The following is a 21,545-nucleotide window of genomic DNA, read 5'->3' as shown; positions in this document are numbered from 1 at the left end:
CATTTTCAACATGTATGAATGATATCTACCTACTATTATTTATGGACAATAATAATAATAATAATAATACAATGGACATACTCACTTTCTATCTGCCTTCAATTATTGATGCTATTAAAATGAAACTTCATAAATTGATATAAAAAGTATGAGCCAGAAAAGGTGCGTATTATTCATATTCACAAACGTCTATTCATGTGGTACCCACGTGAAATCTAAACACACCAAGCCATGCATGAATGTCCATTCCTTCCATAATGGCGAGGTAACTATAATGTGTTATTGCTTTCATGAAAATCTGTCATTGCTCTGCGTCGGATTTCTGAGCCAGATCCATCTTATGGGCCTGGCCTGATATGTGAAGCCCATTTCGCGCTTACCAGATTTGGTAAGTTGTTACCTGATCAAACTTGATTATCCAAATACCTATTTTTGTTCTGATAATTACATTAATAGTAGTGTTTTTAAAGTTTTAACATTTTCCAAAATAGTAAATTTTTAAATCCTTTTGGAAATATTTTTTTTTTAAATTATAAAGAAATTTATTTGAGATGTAGGATTCGTTTATAAAAAATTACAATCAGACACAATTTCTACATTATCACATTTTTATTTTATAAATATACCTAACAGAATTTTCTTGCTATTTACTATTCTATTTCAATTTTTTTTAATGCTTGCAATTTAATTTAGCTTTCATTTAGAATAAATGAAAATTGTGTGAATTTAAAAAAAAAAAAAAAAAAAAACTTGTCATTTATGGAAAGTTTGAAAACTCCGTTTTCAGTCGAGGCATGTGTGTAACTATCCGCATTAATATATTGATAATCAATCTCGCATGGAAGATGGGACAATATATTTTGAAGATATGAATGGGGGGTTACACTTTTCAAAAACTCGATCTTTACCATTTATTCTTTTATCAAGGGCTACCAAACAATTATTCCTCAAAATAGAATCTCGTCAAATCCTCTGTTGATGAGAGACCTCATATGAGAAAATGTTAACACCTGATCTGGATACTCAAATGTATTTTGTTTTCTTTTCTATTTGTACTATCTATCAAATGTATTTATGACTACATGTATTAATTATTAAGCTTTGTGGTTCACTTGGTATAAAATATTGCAAACTGTATGTTTCCCACAGCTCAAAGATTTTCAAGCACATGAAAAAAATACGAAGCATAGCCTCCTAGAGATTCTCTATTATTGATTAAGTTCCTTGTATTTGGACTAGACTTCACATCTGAAATTACCTGATTGCCCTTTCTTTTATGCACTTTGCCAGAAACTGCCAAACTATTGGGACCATGGCTATCTTTTTTGGAAATAATTTTTAATAATATAATAAATTATAATCATACAATTGCAACGTTCAAGGATTTATAGTTCAATGAATGTAGTGCAAGAAACTTCCCGCTAAAGCATTGAGAAACACGGTCACGCCACTCGGAAAAAGAATGTGATAAATAAGTTTGCTTTCATATGACGTTATGGAAACCATTTTTATTTTGCGCAAGTACTCCCTGAATTTTGTGGTTATACTGTTTTGGTCTCTAATTTTTTTTGCAACATTTTAATCTGATATGGTGATATAATGGCTCCGTTTGGCATAACTTTGTTTTCTAAAAAAGTCTTTTAGATTCAGTTTTTTAAAAAAGTTTTTTTTCAAAAACTGACAGGTGTTTGATAAAATGTTTATAAAACAGTTGTTGCTGATAACAAAAGCTGATTTAGTGTTGGTAAAATAAATATATTATAGTAAAAAGACTAAAATAGACCTATTCTTAAAAATGAAATAATAATTATTAATATGCTTATTTATATGAATATATATATGAATAATATTTTTTCTTAAAAAAAAAAAAAAAAAAAGATAATGTAACAATACAAATTACTATTGGACTCCAACGACCAACGATATTCCAATAAAATGCACTAATCATTTTTTAATACATTTCACTTTTAGAAAAAAAAAAAAATGAAACAGAGAAAAAAAATTATGTATTATGGTACAAAAATCCTCACAATTTACGAGGGGAGATATAATTTAGAATATCATACTGCCAAAGTACAGTACTTAGAAACACTTTGTACGAAGATATTACAGTAATTTGTATAACAAACTTAAAAATACTTTTTTCCAAAAGTTAGGAATTATAGTTTTTCCATCTCGTGTACAAAATCTAAAATCGCTTTTGAAGTTTTTTATAAAAACAGTTTTGCCAAACACTGGATAAACAGTTTAGTTTTTTTTAAAAACAAAAATAGAGTTTTTTAACCTCAATCAACGCAACCAATATCTTCTTTATGCCTTTTCTAAAATATATATTTTTTAATAAAAATTTAACACTCAAATTAATTAAAGCAGTTTAGTAGCTAAAACATCTAGTTAATTTTATAAAAAAAAATATAATTATATTACAAAAAATTGAACGGGCTGTTGATTAAAGATCAAAATCTTGGAGATAAAATATAGCATAATCATAAGATTTCAGACTATTTACGCTAAGATTGATATTTTACAATGGTCAGCACACGCCCCTTTGAACAATAATTATCTGAAGACTAAAACCTCCATTTTCATAACTACCATCATTATTCAATGAAAGACGCGCATTAATGAAACAAAACAAAATGTACCAAGGTAAGATGCACAATAATAACACAGATTTTATTCATCATGATTAAAAAGAAAAAGATACAACGAAAAGGGTAGATCTTGATCCCATTACATGACTTTCATAGTCGTCTTTCAATGTGTGAGGCCTCTGAAGAAGGGCTTGGTAAGAGACTAAAAAACAACCAATCAAGGTTGTCATGGCAGGCTTACATATAATCTGCTGCCATGGCCAAGCCCCAATATACACTAAAGGCACCAAAAACCGTTGAGATACAGATTACCATCATCGTCAAGAACCTGAAGAACTACCCTTTTTTTTTTTTTTTTTTGCTTTTAGGAAAAACATTAAAACACCCAACCCAACCATTCCTTGTAGAAACGTGAGACTCGGTAAAACTTAAAGACCATGACAGACTAAGAAACTAAGAGTAGAGTCTTCCGATAATACAACAGCTTGGCAGAGCAAGCAAAAAAAAAACAGAAGCCTTTTACACTCAGCAATACAAAAGCAAAACATGAAAAGATCCTAAGAACCGCCCGTGTCCAGAAGCGGCTTCCCTGGGAGAATCGGTCGTTACCCAAAAAAAGACATCTCGTCTCCAAGAGCCAAAAAAACAGGTTTCTGAAGAAACCTGTAAAAAAATAGGGTAATGATGACGACTCTCCCCGGAAAAGAAAACCTGGACACTGGCAGACAAACGACCCATAGCATATGGACCCGAAAACACAAACTGCGGTTGCTACTCACAAAAGCTGACTATTTTTTTTGTTTTTTGTTTTTTTTTTACCCACCCCCTTGTCTGAGAGAGTGTGTCAGATCTTCCTTGTGGTCTAGTAGAGGATGTCACACCTCCACAGCTCCTCCGTGAGCCGGCCAACTGTTCCGTTGCTGATCCCCTTGCATTGCTGCAGATTCAAACCCACGAGGGTCTGACCCATCTTCGCCAACGCAGCCAAGCTCTTGTCGGTGATGAGCGAGCAAGCTGACACGGAAAGGATTTGCAGGTTGAGATGGTTTGCACGGGCCAAGGCTGAGAGCCCAGAGTTGGTGATCGCACATCTCGAGACATCAAGATCGTTGAGCAGAGGGCAGTTGTCTGAGATGGCCACCAAGCTTGCATCGCTGGTCTTCACACAGCCTTCGAGGTTGAGAGTCTCCAGAGTCCAACCGTGTGACTCGGCCAGAGCTGAAACCACCTTGTCGGTCAGGTTGACGCAGCCGCTAAGGTTCACCTTTGCAAGGCCCGCTTCACAGCTCTCCAGAAGCGAGAGAAGGCCAGCATCGGTGACTCCCTCGAGGCCACTGAACTCAACATGCTGAAGCTGAGTGCACAACTTCCCCAACAGGCTCAGGCTCGCGTTACCGAACCCGGGACAGTTGCGAATGCACAGGGATTTCAGAGACTCGCAAGGAGACACTTGAGTCAATCCGATGCTCAGGTCCTTGATGCCCAAGCAGTGAACAAGAGAGACAGACTTCAACTTCGCACCACAGTTTACAAGTGAACCGAAAAACCCGAACTGGGTGATCCTGTGGCACTCCTCTAATTGAAGGCTCTCGAGTGATCCTGCAGCTTTGGCAAAAGAGACCAGGCCGTTGTCGGATACGAATGCACACTTGCGGAGGCAAAACTGTTTCAGATTCGGGCAACCCTTTCCAACTGCTTCAATCCCCAAGTCTGTCACTCCTTGGCATGATGCTATTGCCAAAGATTTCATCTTCTGGAGCCCTTGGCCATTGCCCATGACCCAGAATCCTCTCTCACTCACCATGGGGAGGCTGGTCAAGGCGAGATCAGTGATTGCCTTGCCATAATGTCCAATGACAGCCAGAGAAGTGTCGGTGATGTTCAGTGCCTGAAGCTTCAGTTTCGCCAGGACATAAGAAGCAGAAGACACCAAACTTGCAATCCCCTGATCCACAACGAGGGGGCAATTTTTTATTGAGACGCACTTCAGGTTGGGGCAGCTCTGGCCAATAGCCTGCAAGCCTGCGTTGCCGATGTTTGAGCAGGACTCGATGGTTAGCTCGGTCAAATTCGGGCAGCTCTTTGCAACAGCGATCAGAGCCTTGTCAGAAATGGCAGGACACTGGACAAGGTCAAGCTTCTCCAAAAGACGGCACCCATTTGCAATCTCGCACAAACCTTCATCTCCAACAGAGGTGTTCCACAAAGAGAGAGCCCTCAGAGAAGGGCAGCCATGGGAAATCGCCTTGAGGCCAAGGTTCGTTACCCCACGACCAGAATTGCTTCCGCGGATCACAAGCTTCCCCAATCCTCCTCGGCTAGCGGTTCCAACTGAGATGGCGGCGAGTCTAACATCTGTGGCCTTCTTTCCTTCCAAACTCCTAGAAAGGAATCCATCGCTCTCAGTCTCTTGATCCTTGCTCTTCTTCACGGGAACATCAACAACAACCTCCTCGCTGCACAGCTCCTCTCTGCAGATGTTGCTCAAAAGCATAAGCCAGCGTTTCGAAACACAGGCAGAAGCGCTCCTTTCCTGACTGGGCAACCTCCTGAAGATCTCAAAGAGGCATTCATCGGGAAGAATGTCGATTGATGCCTTCTTTTTCTTCTGAACTCTCTCTTCAGTACAAATAAACGGAGCGCTGATTCTAGATCTCTTCCGAGAGGGAAAATAGACATCCACATGGCTACCAAGGGACAAAAAGAGGCTGGGCTCCTTGGGGTTTGAATAGATCGGGCCCCCAGGGCAAAAGTCATCGTTACCTGAGAAATCGGAACAAAAACTTAACTCAGACAAAATCTTCCAAAGGAAATTTCAAAGTATCTTCAACTTTAACCCAGTTTTCTAATTTCTTACCTCTTTACTAACAACCTCATTCTCTTACATTCAAATCCTATTTCACAGCAGAAACTCTAATCAAAATAGATACCCAAGGTTGAGATTTGACACAAATTCATGATCCAAGACGCCATAAACTAACCACCCTCAAATATCTCAAAACATCTAGACATCGCATATACTACTACTTCAGATAAATGTATAATTAGATACAGACAAAAGCTACAATAAATCCACGAATGATAAATCAAAAGAGAGACATCTATATCTAATTGATCAGATTAATTTAAACCATAAATTTGCTCAACTTAAGTCTGAGGTACCTATGCCAAATCTCAACCCTAAATTAATCCACATATCCGATCTACAACATATTAACCGAAAAACCCCTAAATTTCACATCAACTAAGAACGTTCCTAAAAAAATAAAAGCTTGAAAGCGGAAAATTAACTAAGAAATTCAAAAGACTCACCGGTGAAAGTGAAACCGAAGATCTTCGACATGTCTGTCTCTCAAAAAACCCCGGGAGGTGGAAAGCGCAGAGATTTCCCGCGAAGAACCCTCCAACGAAGGCAAAAAAGAGAGAACCGAAGACGATTAAGGCAACCAAAACAACAACTGTTAGAGCTTCAAGGCACGGAAACATGAGAGAGACGAGAGCTTCAAGGTCAAGCGAAAAGAAACCCTATCAAATAGGGCAAAAAAAGAACAGAGAAAATAGAGGAAGAAGAAGAGAAGAAAGAATAAAGAAACAGGAAATGAAAGGCTGTTGGTAGTAAGTATATTGAGAGATTTTATTTATTGTTTGAGAAGCTGTGTGAGACTTTACGGTGCGCCCAAATACACGCAATCAAAACCCCAAGTGCAATGTATTTGAGCACACAAGTGGGGTATTCCCATCTATTATTCTTTTTTTTTTTCCACCTAATCAAAGCCACAAAACCGCCTTCCGTTTTTTTTTTTTTTTTTGGAATTCGGGTCTGTTTGGATACTGAGATAAGTTTTGGCATGTTTGGTCACCGGGATTGTACAGTAAGTGCAGACCCCCTTTGCCTTCCCTTTTTACTCTGCAAATAAATGCATGAACATGAAAAATTCTACGGACTATTTTCATACAATCAACTGAATAAACTTTCTCATGCAAATTTTTTAATTTGAATAAACTTACACATCTTATTTTTTATGAACTAATGATATATTGAATAATATACTCGATATGTCCTATATTAAAATTTTAAGAGACAAATATTATAATTTTATGATGACGATACAAAATTTATAAATGAGAGCACCATTTTCTTTCCCTATAAGTAATAATAACTTGTGTTTGTGCACATAAATTATCTCAACTTCTCTTCACAATTTTGTGTTTGTTCCAAGGATTGAAATCTCGTATCTCGCAATCTTACCGCACTTTAAATTTTGAGGGTATCTCGTCTCGTACCAGGGTATTCCGCGGTATTTGACGAACGTTGAGGGTATCTCGTACCGCATGGTAACTCGCATTCCGCGAGGTATACCGCAAATAAAATGGTATTCCGCGGGTTATTTGGACAATAAGTAATTTTTTTAAAAAATTACAATACATACATATGTTGCAAGTGAAATTAATGGGTTTAGGATACTAATAAAAATTGTTTGATTTTCTCCTAATGAATTTTGATACTTATAAATATTATTAGTATGTTAAAAATCATTTAAAACATATTACACTTAGAGAGTAATTTTGATATTAATTTGTAAATTAGAATTTTTAGAGTAATTTTGATATTGATTTATAAATATTGTACTTTCACGAAATTAATTTTGATATCACTTAGATATTAATTTGCAAATTGTAAAAAGAAAAAGTACAAATTACATTACCAAACATAGTACAAAGTACAAACCAAGACTATATAACATAGGATAGAAGTTAAAATCTAATACATTACCATATACACTTTGAGAGGGTGTGGGAAAAAACATCTTGTGCTTGTGGTAATGGCGCAGCTAGCAGATACTAAATGGGTATCTCGCATCTTGTGCTGTTTGAAATGACTTTGGCATACCCAAAACAGTCTAAATTTTTTTTTTAACATTTTTTAAATATTTTTTTAACATTTTTTAACATATTTTTAAGTCTTTTCGCGAGATATTCATTTTCTCCCGCGGAAAGTGCGAGAAATTGCGCGGAAAGCGCGAGAAATTGCGAGAAACGGCGAGATTTAATACATACCGCGAGATATACTCATCTCGCTCTCGCAGAGGTGCGAGAAACGAGATCTCGCGCGAGATACCCTCATCTCGCGCGAGATTTCAAACCTTGGTTTTGTTCTGGTTTTCTGATTCAATTTATGAAATCATTTATGCATGAAGTTACTCGTAGTTTTAAACGTCAAGAACACAAAACACGCTATTTATCATTAGTTTAGGTTAAAGCAACTCTAATCCAAGTCAAGCATCAAGAGAGTTCTATTTATTGATCCACTAACTTCAATAAGAACACAATTAGACGATAATCATATCCTAACCAAGACGATCTTGGATCAAGCGCTTGTTCCTTAGATCAAGACCTCCCTCGACTCTTGATCTTTATGACACTAACAACAACTTCAATCACTCACTCTCACTCTTTTTGCTTTGATTACAAATCAATTATATGAAGACACTCAACTAATCCGAGCTGTGTATATAATATACACACAACACACAGTAATTACATGGATTCAACAGCTTGAGGACGAGGCATATATCTCACACATATGCATGTTTTGCATTATTTGGATCGTTGTGATATATTAGGAGGTCCATATATAAATGTTCGCCAAAGTGTGGCTTAAAAGTATTCAATTATCTTATATACGAAATTACTCATTTGAATTATGGAACATTTTTTTGTTCATGAGTAGCCGGATTAACATTTTCAAAAAGAGAGTTAGAGTAACTTCAATCATTGTCGATCATAAACATAATATTCAACTACACGTAAAGTGCATCCAAAATACTCTTACCAATCTAAACACATTGAACGTGTACTTAAAATTTGCAGCTATATGAAATTGAGTCCGACAAACTCGTCATGCTTCAATGCTTCATAGACAGCGAGCGTTAACGACATATACCAAAGCAAATAAAGATGATTTCATGTTTAAAAAAGTGTAAGAATTTAATGTTAAGAGTTTTGAAGATCAAAACAACTTGGTTGAAGCGTTCCTTGAACAAAATGTTAAAGAATTAAACGTTAAAAGTTTTAAAATTTTAAATTGATTTGCTCTTATTGATATTCTCTTTACTAAACAAAAATATTATTATGACATTGGTCCTCGTATTATTTGGTTTTTTTTTTTTTTGCTTAATTATGTTACTCTTACTTAATTTGAATTATAACCAACAAAGTCCATCTAAAAAAAATTCAAAATCATTCTCAATAGTTTTTATACAAACAAAAGTAGCGTACAATGTTCGTTTTTATACAAACATACATACAATTATTAATCTTCCTTTTTTTGCAATCCCTCGTTAACTTGTAAACGGAATTTTTTTTAAGGGTGATGTAGCTAAATAACCAATTTAAAGTTATGAATTTGCAAAATAGCCAAAGTTTGTCTTAATATAGAGAAATAGCCAAAGTTTGTCTTAATATAGAGAAATAGCCAAAATATGCAGTAACTTGGCCGGTCAAAAAAAAAATTGAAAACGTTAATTTGACTAATTTTTTGAAAAATTGAAACTTCGTTATTTTGCTAATCAATAAGTTTCAAATGACTATTTTGTACAATTTTTTTTTATCGTCTGATTAATGTAATATTATTTTCTTTTAGTGTGTTTGAATGATACTCCTCCTTAATTAATTGGTCAATCAACAAATCATATTTAGAATAAATCCCATTTTTACCCCTGGACTCGTACATCAGTTACATTTCGCCCTCTAGACTCGAAAATGTTGCAAAACTCATCTCACAACTCAAACACGTGTTACAAGGCCCCACTTCCGTCAGTATTTGGACGTTAAGTTTAACTTTTTGATGACGTGGCAATATTTTAAAGGGTATAAGAGTATTTTCTATTATTCTAAATACTTTTAATATTTAAATATTGTTATCAGATTAAATATTTAAATAATTTCTATTATTCTCTCTCTCATCTCTCTCTCTCTTTCCTTTCTTCTTCTTTTCTTCTCTGCATTTTTTTCTTTCCTGCTTCAGCGTGGGTTGTGAAATTAATCACTCTCTACAGAAGAGATAGAGAGAAAACCATAATAGAAGAAAACACAACCCATTTTATATGCAGTTCAAAATTAAAATATTGAACCTCGTGAAGTGAAAGTTCCCAACAAGAACAAGAACAAAGTTACTCGGTCTTCCCTCAAGCTCTTCTTTTTCTTCTTCCATTACACACTTCTTCTTCCTCGCCGTCCTGGTCTGCGATGGCACAGCTCGGCTTGAAGCTCACCATCTGCAGCGTGAGCCTGTCATCGACGCGCAAGAAAATCCTCGACACAACCTCAGCCCTGAGAACGAGCCTCCCGCGCTCGCGGTGGGACCTGAGCTCGAGACCGTACGGATACGTCACCAACGGAGGAGGGAGGACCACGCTGCGGCAGCCCCGCCTCGCCGGAAAGAGACCCTGGGGCTGATTCGCGACGGAGATCAGAGACCCGTGGAAGAAGGCACGCGTGGCTTGGCACCTTCAACTACGTCGAGGAAGCCGCCCGAGCCTACGACGTCGCCGCTATCTCTCTCCGGGGACCCAAGGCCAAGACCAATTCTCCAATCCCTAACCCTAACCCTAACTTTAGCCATGCTCTCGTCGAAGATGTCCACGGGAAAGATGTTGTTCAGGCTTCGAGCAGCCTCAGCAGCACCGTCGAGTCCTTTAGTGGGCCCAGAGTCTCGGCCCAGGCCCAATCGCGATCCGCCAAACCCGTGAAGCCGGTCTTCCCGCCGGAGGATTGTCGTAGCGACTGCGATTCGTCCTCGTCCGTGGTAGTCGACGACGACGACAGTGACGACTGCCTTATGACGTCGACGTTTCGGAGAGTGCTGCCGTTCGATCTTAATCTCCCTCCGCGATGGACGGCTTAGATTCGTTCTTTGGAGGCGATGACAATGAGCTTAAAGCAACTGCTCTATGTCTCTGATGATTGATTTGTCTCTGATGGGGGTAAATCCCATTTTTACCAGTCTAATACTTGTTTCCTGATACTTGTTTCCTTGTAATTTAGTTATGGTGATTTAGTTAATCCAGTCTAATACTTGTTTCCTGAATCTTCATAAGCTAAGCAGGAAACATAACCCACGCTGAAACAAAACACAACCCACACGAATCAGGAAAGAAAAAAATGCAAAGAAGAAAAGAAGAAAAAAGGAAAGAGAGAGAGAGGAGAGAGAGGAGAGAGAGAATAAATGGATGTATTTAATTATTTAATAACAATTAATATATCTGATAACAATATTTAAATATTAAAAATATTTAGAATAATAGAAAATACTCTTATACCCTTTAAAATATTGCCACGTCATCAAAAAATTAAACTTAACTTCCAAATACTGACGGAAGTGGCAAGTTGTAATACGTGTCTAAGTTCTGAGATTAGTTCTGCAACATTTCCGAGTCTAGGGGTGAAATGTAACCGAGGTACGAGTCCAGGGGGTAAAAATGAGATTAATTCTCATATTTAATACTTAATTATCTAAATCAAGTTGAATATAATTATTTTTATTTACGGAATAATATTATGTTCCCGAATTATAAGCAGCATATTTTCTTTTTCTTTTTCAATTCATTAATAAAAAAAGGGTATTTTAGATCAACTATATTCATTAACTGTGTTCATTAGCTATTTATCTAAACATATACACAAATTATGACTAATTTGTAATAGCCTAAACTTTAAAAGGCTACTTTGCTTACTTGCCCTAACTTATATTACTATACATTACATATAACTTATATGTAACGTATTTTGTATCCGTACGTCCTTCTTTCTTTCTTTTTTTTGCTTTTTTTTTGTTGCTCCTAAAGTCCGCCCTTGGTTATATGCAAAGTAAATGTCAATTCAGGTCAAATAACGGCCGTTGGTGCTGGACCAATGCATTATAACTTCTAATTTTAATTACAAATGGACCATATGAATGTGACGTCGGTTTCTATGTTTTGTTTTTGCCGAACTTTTTTCCATCGTTTTCAAATTAATCACATTTTTACTCATCGGTGTTGCAAATATGTCATATCATGTCATAAAAGAACGAAATAATATTTCGTGAACACCTTTTTTTCATTAAGACATCATATTACAAAAGACAATAAATTTCGTATAAAGTTTAAGTACCTGTTCTACTTTTGTAATCTGGTTATGAAAATAAAATAAAATTAGGTTGATTAATATATGCACATTTTTTTTTTAAAAAAAGGACGATAATATATTGATAAAAGCTTATAAATGCTTAGATTATAACAAATTTCAACCCAAAATTTAAAACTCAATTAAAAAAATGAAAAAATCAATTACAAGCACAATCTCAATTACAACTTAGCCCCTTTTTCCCGACAATGGCGCAAATTATGCCAATTTGATATAGTCATAGATATTTTTAAACGCAAGCATCATATTATGGGAGATATCGGACTTTAGGTAAAATCTTTAATATATGAGTAATTTGATATAGCCATAGATATTTTTACCAATGGAAGGAAAAAAAAACACATGGTGTTTGAATTATAATAAATTTTATAAGTTGTGTTTCTAGTTCAACTACGTAGATTGGACATTCACCACACGTAGAGATAATAAAAATAATAATAATAATAATAACAATAATATTAATCATACGTACGTAGGCCATAGCAGAGAAAATGGCACATAGCCATGTCCATTCATGGTTTCATATTTCAAATCTATCACAAAGCCATTTGTAAAACAGAGTCGTCGTGGTAGGGAATACAGGCGCACAACACCTTGTTCCCTCTCTTTGCCTTTCAATATGTTTTTTTTTTTTTTTTTTTTTTTTTTTGTACTATATATATCATCATATATTAATATATTACTTCTATACTTACTCCGTTTATTCGTTTAGTTGGGGCGTTCAGCTTTACTTTATACTAATGGGCAAAATTATGATCATTAATCACTACTGGTCATTTACGGCGCTCAAAAAGTGATGCTATAGGAGATTTGCGTCACTTTTTGTGTGCCGTTATATCGGCCGACGCTCTTGCTCTACAGCATCACTTATTTAGAAGCGACGCTCTACGTGGATCCACGTTGGATTTGGCGCTGGATTGGGTGATGTGTCGCTTGTTGAAAAGTGATGGTATAGAGCTCTGCGTCACTTGATTTTAAAGTGATGTTATAGAGTTTTATGTGATGTTATAGAGCTATGCATCACTTGATTTTAAAGTGATGTTATAGAGTTGGCCGTTGCATTTAATTTTTTTTTTCGGCATCACTTGTTTATCGAGTGATGCCCAATCTTTTTTTTTTTTTATATAAATAATTTCGATTTGCAAATAAAAAACCTGTAGCAATTGATTCCGAATATGCACAAAAAAAACAGTATCATGCAATGCTACAGGTTTCAAGCCAAAATAAAAGAAAAAAACAGCTTTAGATTCACACCGCACTGTGTGATTGTGCCTTCGGAGCTTGGATAAGGCGAAAATAGCAGCAATGAGTCTCGTACCCTCTCCTTTCTCTTCTCTGTCTTCTTCACTTTTTTTTGCAGCCTGAAACCACACTTTTCAACTCAATACGAACTTTTTAAGTGATCTCCCATATAATAAAAAGCAATTTTATTTTGTCCTTGAACAATTTAATTTCTAGCATGTGCAATCATTTAAAAAATTTATATCCATACAAGTATTTCTGAAAAACATAACATACATAAAATTAACTTCTCACAATCTTAAATCATTAAGCACTTTGACCAAAACTAAAAATATGACACATTAGTTTTTTCCCACTATAACTATATAAAGGTATGCAAAATATAAATTATATCCATTCAACATCACAAGTTATTGGCAGTGACAGTTTTGAGATATAAATTATATAAAATATGCATGACAATGGCAGTTTTGAGATATAAGATTTGCCAAATAACCGATCATCTTGGCTTGATCTAATTATCACCATGGCAAATTATATATCAATTCAACATCACAAGTTATTGCCAGTAGTTGCACTACTAATCGCAAGCACATGAATAACATGTCATTTTCAAGTTCTAGCTACACATACCTTTGACAATAATCTGATAATACTCGTCTTGAAGCTCTTCCATATCCGCTTCATTATATGACAATGAGGGTAACTGAAATTGTAATATCGTACATCATTTCTAATTAGTATTATTTGATTATATATTTCTAACTTGAGATACACATCAATAGCTAATTATATACTTACTTCTTTAAGAGCGTGTTTATATGTTCGTGCCCGAAAAAATGTCTTTATCATTAGTAGCACATAATACCCACATTCCCAATACGAAAGTTGAATTGGTACCTATAACAAAATAATTAATATATATATATATATATATATATATATATATGTATATATATCTCATACATATTATTTAAAGACTATAAAATGTACCTTGATGATATGCCACTTGGCTGGTAAAGATGCTTCATAAGCATCATATGCCCTACATATTTACGTTTCTAAATACTTAGTTGGATAAATAAAACGTTTTAATCAACTAGACAAATTTAAATCATCTTGTAAAATTTAGAAATTACTTACTTCGCACAAACTTTTTTTAAATCCGATGGTATGGTTTTTTTACCGAGCGGATCTAGATAATAGCAATTACCATCACGGTCCAACACGATAAGTGTCCAATGCTTTCTAAACAAATACAAAATTTAATGAATTAGTGATTAAAAAAAAAGATGAATAACTTTTTATATAAACTATAATTATTGTTATAAACTTACGTATAATTCCAAGGCATTAGTAGAACGCGAGTGTCTCTCAATGTGCATAACCGCGATGTAATGTGAGTTGCTCGCTCTTCGACGCTACCGCGACGATCTATTGCGACCTCATGCGGACAAATGAAATCATATCGGTACGATACCTCTTTAACGAACAAGTCACTTACAAAACAGGTGATGCACACCAACTTATTGCATCACTTATAAATTGAATGATGCCCCGCCACATGTCGTCACCAGAATCATCCTCATCTATCATATAGCGTTAAATATTATAAGAGCGACGCAAAATCCCATTTTAGCGGGATTAAAAAATGTGGCGTCGGTTGTGCACATAGTGACGCCGAGATTCGTACACGTGGCACATTCCTAAAGATGGCTTGTCAATTTTAAACGCAAAAAAAAAGTAAAGCGTCGCTCTAATGTGCCAGTGACGTTATATAGGTGACTTCGAAGCCCATTTTTGTACTAGTGAATATGAATAATTTTTACAACGCAACACGATATTTTTTTATTAGATTAGGAAATTTTATACTTATATAGTTATAAATATAGATTCAAACAATTTTCGAACAAAAAAGAGATAAAACCTCGAGTCTCAAAATTAGGTTCGGAGCTATCGACTAAAAAAACGTTAGAATACGCATATAACCAAAACTCTATAATAATTCGTCAAGAGATCATGAAAGATATCTATTCTATCTTCAGATGACAAAAATTACAATAAAATTATGAAAACAAAAAAATAAATACCAAACAATTACAACCACTTTTAAAAAAAATTGAAAAAAATGAAAGGCAAGTCCTCAATTTGAGAGAGGAGCTTAATTTGGAGATAAAGAAGTGTCGAAAGGAAGTCCGCGTACAATTCAAGGACGTAAAAAATTAATGTCTGATGAATTGTTTTTGTCTCCAACAAGATTTCTCGAGTCTGCAAAGCGTTCAGATCGAGTTTGCAAATTGCCTTCTCAAGATTCAATGAGCCTCTTGACTTTGGCCAACTTTACAAATTTTGTGGAGGCCTATTAGAGTTATGAAATTTTTATACTTCTTTGAATAAACGGAGACAAGTTGATAAATTTTTATACGTCAGATTGAGCGGCTGAAATATATACTTTGAAATGGGATTATCATGTGATCGATATTCGAGACAAGTTTACACGCAAATATATATACATATGTATTATATATATATAATTATCAACTTGATTGATATTATATAGTATTTCCTGTACATTTAAAATTTAATAATATAAGGGTTTAATTTCAAACCTTGTTTAGATCTAAAACAAAGAAGATATATATTCATGCAATGCTGATCTTCATGTTATATCATTATTCTTTGAAATCAACCATGGTCCACGAAGGAATTACTATTGAAGTGTTCGATTAATCTGCCAATGGCGGTTGATTTGGAAGTCAAGTCACGATGACTTTCAAAATCAATTGAATTATTGGAGAGAGAGAGAGAGAGAGAGAGAGAGAGAGAGAGAGAGAGTAAAAATTCCTTAGAAGCAATGCTTGCACTAAGTATATGCACGCACACTAGGCAATTGTATTCTTTGTCTTTAATTACAAATGTATACATTCGTTGAATCATTCAGATATATCTAATTCGTTTATTAATCTCACATGTCTCAACTTGACGAGGAATTTCTAAGTTTATGTATTAAATTAATAAATAAAAATCCCTGGTTAATTTTTTCCAACTCATCCAACGTGGAATTGCATGTGTACAATGATCCATCTTAGAAGTTATACACACGACCTAGATTTCCTATTTTCGCTTCGTTTTAAAAACGCATGTTATATTCCTTCCTAGTTGCATATAAATAGTTATGCGTATATAAATATAAAATTTATATTCACGAATGTATTTAGCGAACCCACCAAGGTGAAATTCCCATACATTGCATGGATCCAGATATCTAGCTGTACGTATCCATGTATGCAGCCTGAATGTATATGTACTTCTCTCATCAAGCATTTTTTTTTTATATAAATAATATTCTGGCTAAAATATAAGGAAAAAAAACAGCAAGTGGGATATTGATAGAGGTGCAGTTTCCATCATTTATCTATTTTGATCGGTTAAATATAATTGTATAGTTAATTTAAACAAAAAATACGATCAAGAGTTTCAGGTTGTCAAAGTTCATTATTTTACTCGATTTTAGATCTAGTTTATTGTGTGTTTGATCCCTTTTTTTATGCAGTGCATTTTTCGTCGGCCTCAAGATTTAGAGTTCTCGTTGTCGTTTGATTGCCAGTGTCAAACTTAAGGAGGCGAGGATCCTCTTTTTGAGGTTAGAAGTCATTTTTTGACATATTGGTGCTTGGGTGATTGTTTATGTTGTCTTTTTTTTTTTTTTTTTTTTTTTTTTTTATCTAGTAGTTTATCATCTCCGATTTCTATATAAATAGATGTCTTAGTAAATCTCGGATAGGTTCAGTGATGCACTAATAAGTCTTGGCGGTTTTTCGGCAACACCATATTCAGCTTGTCTAGTTGGACTAATTTTATGAAATTTTAATTTGTTTGTATATTTTCTCATTAGTAGTTCTAATGAAATTAATAATTCTTGCTGAAAAAAATAATTATTTGAATGATAGCTACTCTTTTTTTTTCAATTGTTTATATATAGTGGTCATAAATATTGAATTTGACTTTTATATATTAATCATGATCAAACGGGCAAAAAAAAAAAAAAAAACCCAAATGGCTTAGTTTGGGTGACAAGCCTTCCTGTCTGTGAGGTGACCTCTAAGAGAGGGCGAGTTTTCAATCCCTATGAAACATAATGTACTATTTAAAATTTAATTATAAAAAAAATTATAAAAATCAATAATATTTTAGAAGCTTCACAAGTTTCGCTAATTTTCAAATATAAGTCAATATGGATTGTTTTGCTAATATTTAAGTAGCACAAAGATTCGGATATTAAACAAAAAAAAAAAAAAAAAAAGCAGTGACCCTAACATGTTTGGAGAGATTATATACATTGTTAATTTTTTATTTTATTTTTTTTAATTAATACATAGTTTAAGGTTTTACTTTTTTTTTTCTTTCTCCTGCTTCTGTCTTCTATTTTTAATGTTTTTTTTTAATTTTTTATGGTGGCAATCACTTTCTCGTTTAAAATCCTATGAAAGTATTTGGTCCTTTGAATCTTTCCCACCTTAAAGTAATCGAATTCCGTACATGCCTAATTACTAATTAGCTTGAGTTTCCCAATTGGTGTCCTCAAAATACACGAGGATGGCTTCAGCTCAATGCATATCTCTTAATTAATACTCAACTAGTCCAAAACTGTAATACAATTTTTTTTTTTTTTTTACTGAGTCCATTGCCAATATTTTTTATTTACAGTATTTTATTAGAATACGGATAAAAAGTTTATATATAAATTTGTAAAACATCTTAATACAAAAAATAATAAAACTTAAGTACACATGTTCATAGTACTATTCTGACATATAGAAGGCCAAGAGGCACACTAAAATTCAAGAACTTATCTATCTCTAATGACCCTCAGTAATTGATGGAGAGATTAAGCAATGGCGATCCTTTGTTCACGAAGAATATAGTTTTCTAGTTTGGATACAATAATCTAATAATCATCCCATAACGAGAAATTAAAGGCAACTGTTGTATCTTCAGCCTAAGCTAAAACAAACATTACACAATGACTAAATGAAGTACTAGCAAGCACAATAATAATAATTAAAAATGGTACTCTAGTTAGCTGAGACTCGAGTTTTGTAAACTCATCAACGTTTAGTATATATTGTGAATAACTCATTAACAAAAATAAACTTGGTGTTATAATCGGAATATTAATAACACCAAACAGATTAAATAAAATACCGATCAAAGGTATTTTAGCATGAGAAACGCAATGAAGCATAAGTTAACCTTCAATGCCGATTAAGTCTAATAAAAGTTTATCGGCACAATAATAGACGTCAAGATAACGTTTATTTGGTCACGTAAACACAAAAGAAACCGCAAAATAACTGAAGGGAAGTTATTTTGCACGGTTACACAATAACTGACATAGGATGTGGATCTGATCAACCTACCATAGGGAAAAAGATATAAAAGGAGGAAAAAGGACTGCATTTTGATAGGAAAAAAAGGGAGAACCTTTCATGATAAGATTCGTCTAGTATAAGAAAAGTACGATCTTCGTATTCAATTTGTTACAGGTTATACAATCGTCGAGACAATTGTTGTATCTATTTTTAGACATCAACAGTTTGGCGCTAGAAGGAGGGGGGGAACTGTCGAACCAATGGCAAGTTCGTCAGCGCAACCAAGGTCAAATGTGGAAGGCAATCCTCAAAGTGACGAACGAGTGCAAATCGAACACCACAACATGACGCTTCCTTTGACGACGGACGAAATGACAGAGATGCTTCCACAGTCTTCTCTTCATGAGATCTTTCGTGAGATGCAAGAGCGTCTCACTCTCCTAGAAAAGAAAAATAAGGCTTTGGAAGAACAACTCAAAACCAAAAAGGTCACCGTTCGAAGTGAAATTGTGACCCCAGAAGATGACAGATCCCACCACATGGCTGAGAAAGAAGTTGAAAATGCTGAAGAAAGATCTAAGAATACAAAAAAGCATGCAAGGGATAGGTATGAAAAGGAAAGGCACAGTGAAAACACTGGCAGTTCCGATTTACCTGTTCGACACTTCGAAGATAAGTTCCAACCATCCGACGAAGATCCACAGCCGAGGAATCAAAGAATATCGACTAAACCAATTTCCAAAGGCTTGAACGCCGAATAGAGGAAGTTGCATTAGGACGAAAAAAGCAATTTAGGGGTGAAGACTTTGCTTCCCCTTTTACCTCGAAGGTGTTAGAACACCTCCCACATCATGGCTTTAAAATGCCGAGTATCCCGCCTTATGATGGCAGATCCGATCTGGGAGATCACCTAGATACTTACAAATAATGGATGGCCTTACAAGGCGCAAGCTCGCAAGTAATGTGCCAGGATTTTTCTATAACACTTTCTGGAACCGCTAAGAAGTGGTATCGAAAGTTAAGGCCAAACTCAATCGGGTCATGAAAGCAGATGTGCGAGATCTTTATGGATTAATTCGTCGGATCTCGGGCAGGAAGAACACCTAAAGAGTGATTATTTGCTATTCGGTAACGATCAGATGAATCTTTGAAAGATTATATCAACCGTTATTCCGAACAGGTGATCTTGGTGGACGACCTTAATGAAGATTTCAAGCTATCTAGCATTACATCAGGGTTGCGTACTGATTCGGCATTCTGGTGGTCTTTACAAAAAACAAGTCCGAGAGATTACAACGAAATTCTCCTAAAGGCTCAAAAATATATTAATGTCGAAGAGACCAAGTTTGCAGCGGAATCAGTTGACATGGTCTGTCCTACAGAATTCGTGAAGACGAATTAATTTTTTCATGACATTCGGAATTTTCTCTAAGGCGATCGGTATTTTAAGTTTATTTCTACACATGTATAAAATTACTAACCGAATGATAAAATGCACAATGCTCCCGAAAAGGCCGATTGATTCTGAAGAAGGAGAATGCCGACAGATTTAAAATGTTTTGAAATTTAAAAAACTATGAAATATTTACAGTTTCTGCGTTCGCTCCAAAATCACAAAATTCCGAAGAAATAAAGTTTCTCAATCATTCAAGAACGCTAAGAAACTGGGGGGGGGGGGGGGGGGGGGGGCAGTGTTATAATCGGAATATTAATAACACCGAACAGACTAAATAAAATACCGACTAAATGTATTTTAGCATGAGAAACACAATGAAGCATAAGTTAAGCTTCAATGCCGATTAAGTCTAATAAAAGCTTATCGGCACAATAATAGACGTCAAAATAACGCTTACTTGGCCACGTAAGCACAAAAGAAACCGCAAATAACTGAAGGAAAGTTATTTTGCATGGTTACACAATAACTGACATAGGACGTGGGTCTTGATCAACTTACCCTAGGAAAAAAGATATAAAAGGAGGAAAAATGACTGCATTTTGATAGAAAAAAAATGGAGAACCTTTCGTGAGAGCTTCTTGTATTAAGATTCGTCTAATATAAGAAAAGTCCGATCTTTGTATTCAATTTGTTATAGATTATACAATCAATTATAATTAAAAATTAAAAAAAGATGAAGACAAATCGCTTGTTTGATTCCTGAAATTTAAGTCGCACTATTTGATTTCTGAAATATCAATGCCACCCATAACCCGAGGAAAATAAATACTTCTACGAGGAAATAAATCAAACCAACTAACAAAACAAACAAAACTAACTTATTCAAAACTTCAAACCGCTAAATTTGAAGGTTAATATTGCTCTCTATATGTTAACAACAATTTATGAAAATATTTTATGGTATATATCAGTTGTGAAAATGAAATGATGGCATCGGAATGCAAATTTTGAATTAACTATCACATCATTAAAATTTGACTGTATTTTTAAATCTTGAAACATTCGCTATTTTATAATTGCAATGTTTCAATTGAGTTAATTTGTGTAATTTTCATTGAAAATGAAATAAAATTGGAAGTTGATTAGTCCGTTGTCAAAATTGTTGTACTAGTATAGTTTCAAAAAAAATTCCTAGACAAGATTTTCCCAGCATCCACAAGGAATGCCTTTTACCGATCAATTTCCGTTAAAACTATAATATTCAATGCATTTTATTTTCTTTGCTCACAATAATAATCAATTTATATAACATCCTTAATGTGGAAATTCAGTTTTTTTTGTTCTTTGTGATAACTGCTAAACAAAAATAACAATCTACGTGTGTACTGATTTTGAACTAGAAAAGAAATATACATTATAAAATAAATGATTATAGAGAGAAAAAGAATATATATATATATATATATATATATATATATATATATATATATTCAGTTTTTTTTGTTCTTTGTGATAACTACTAAACAAAAATAACAATCTACGTGTGTACTGATTTTGAACTAGAAAAGAAATATACATTATAAAATAAATTATTATAGAGAGAAAAAGAAAATATATATATATATATATATATATATATATATATATATATATTTAAGCATATGGAATTGAGAGAATAGTGGCTGGCCATAGCTATGGGTGAATCTCCTTACGGGTTAGGAGAAATGGGTCCACATTAACCAGGTCTGTCTGGAC

At 34.4% G+C, this 21,545-nt stretch overlaps 1 protein-coding gene and 1 pseudogene across 1 annotated transcript; one reads left to right on the top strand and one right to left on the bottom strand.

Moving 5' to 3' along the window:
- Nucleotides 1–2,655: 2,655 nt before the first annotated feature.
- Nucleotides 2,656–6,212, bottom strand: EBF1 (EIN3-binding F box protein 1). The gene is made up of 2 exons (XM_089619011.1): nt 5,907–6,212; nt 2,656–5,357 (listed from the first exon to the last, which is right to left on the bottom strand). Exons 1-2 carry the CDS (start codon nt 5,935–5,937, stop codon nt 3,457–3,459), a joined length of 1,932 nt encoding a protein of 643 aa, XP_089475137.1. The 5' UTR covers nt 5,938–6,212; the 3' UTR covers nt 2,656–3,456.
- A 3,630-nt stretch (nt 6,213–9,842) lies between these two features.
- On the top strand, nt 9,843–10,556 carry LOC149391565 (ethylene-responsive transcription factor 3-like; annotated as a pseudogene).
- Nucleotides 10,557–21,545: the final 10,989 nt, after the last annotated feature.

The sequence above is a fragment of the Urtica dioica genome, chromosome 7 (assembly GCF_054948205.1).
Source record: "Urtica dioica subsp. dioica isolate 48M chromosome 7, U.dioica_male_clone48M_v1_H2, whole genome shotgun sequence".
NCBI lineage: Eukaryota > Viridiplantae > Streptophyta > Magnoliopsida > Rosales > Urticaceae > Urtica > Urtica dioica.
This window is presented reverse-complemented; position numbering and strand designations above follow the sequence as displayed.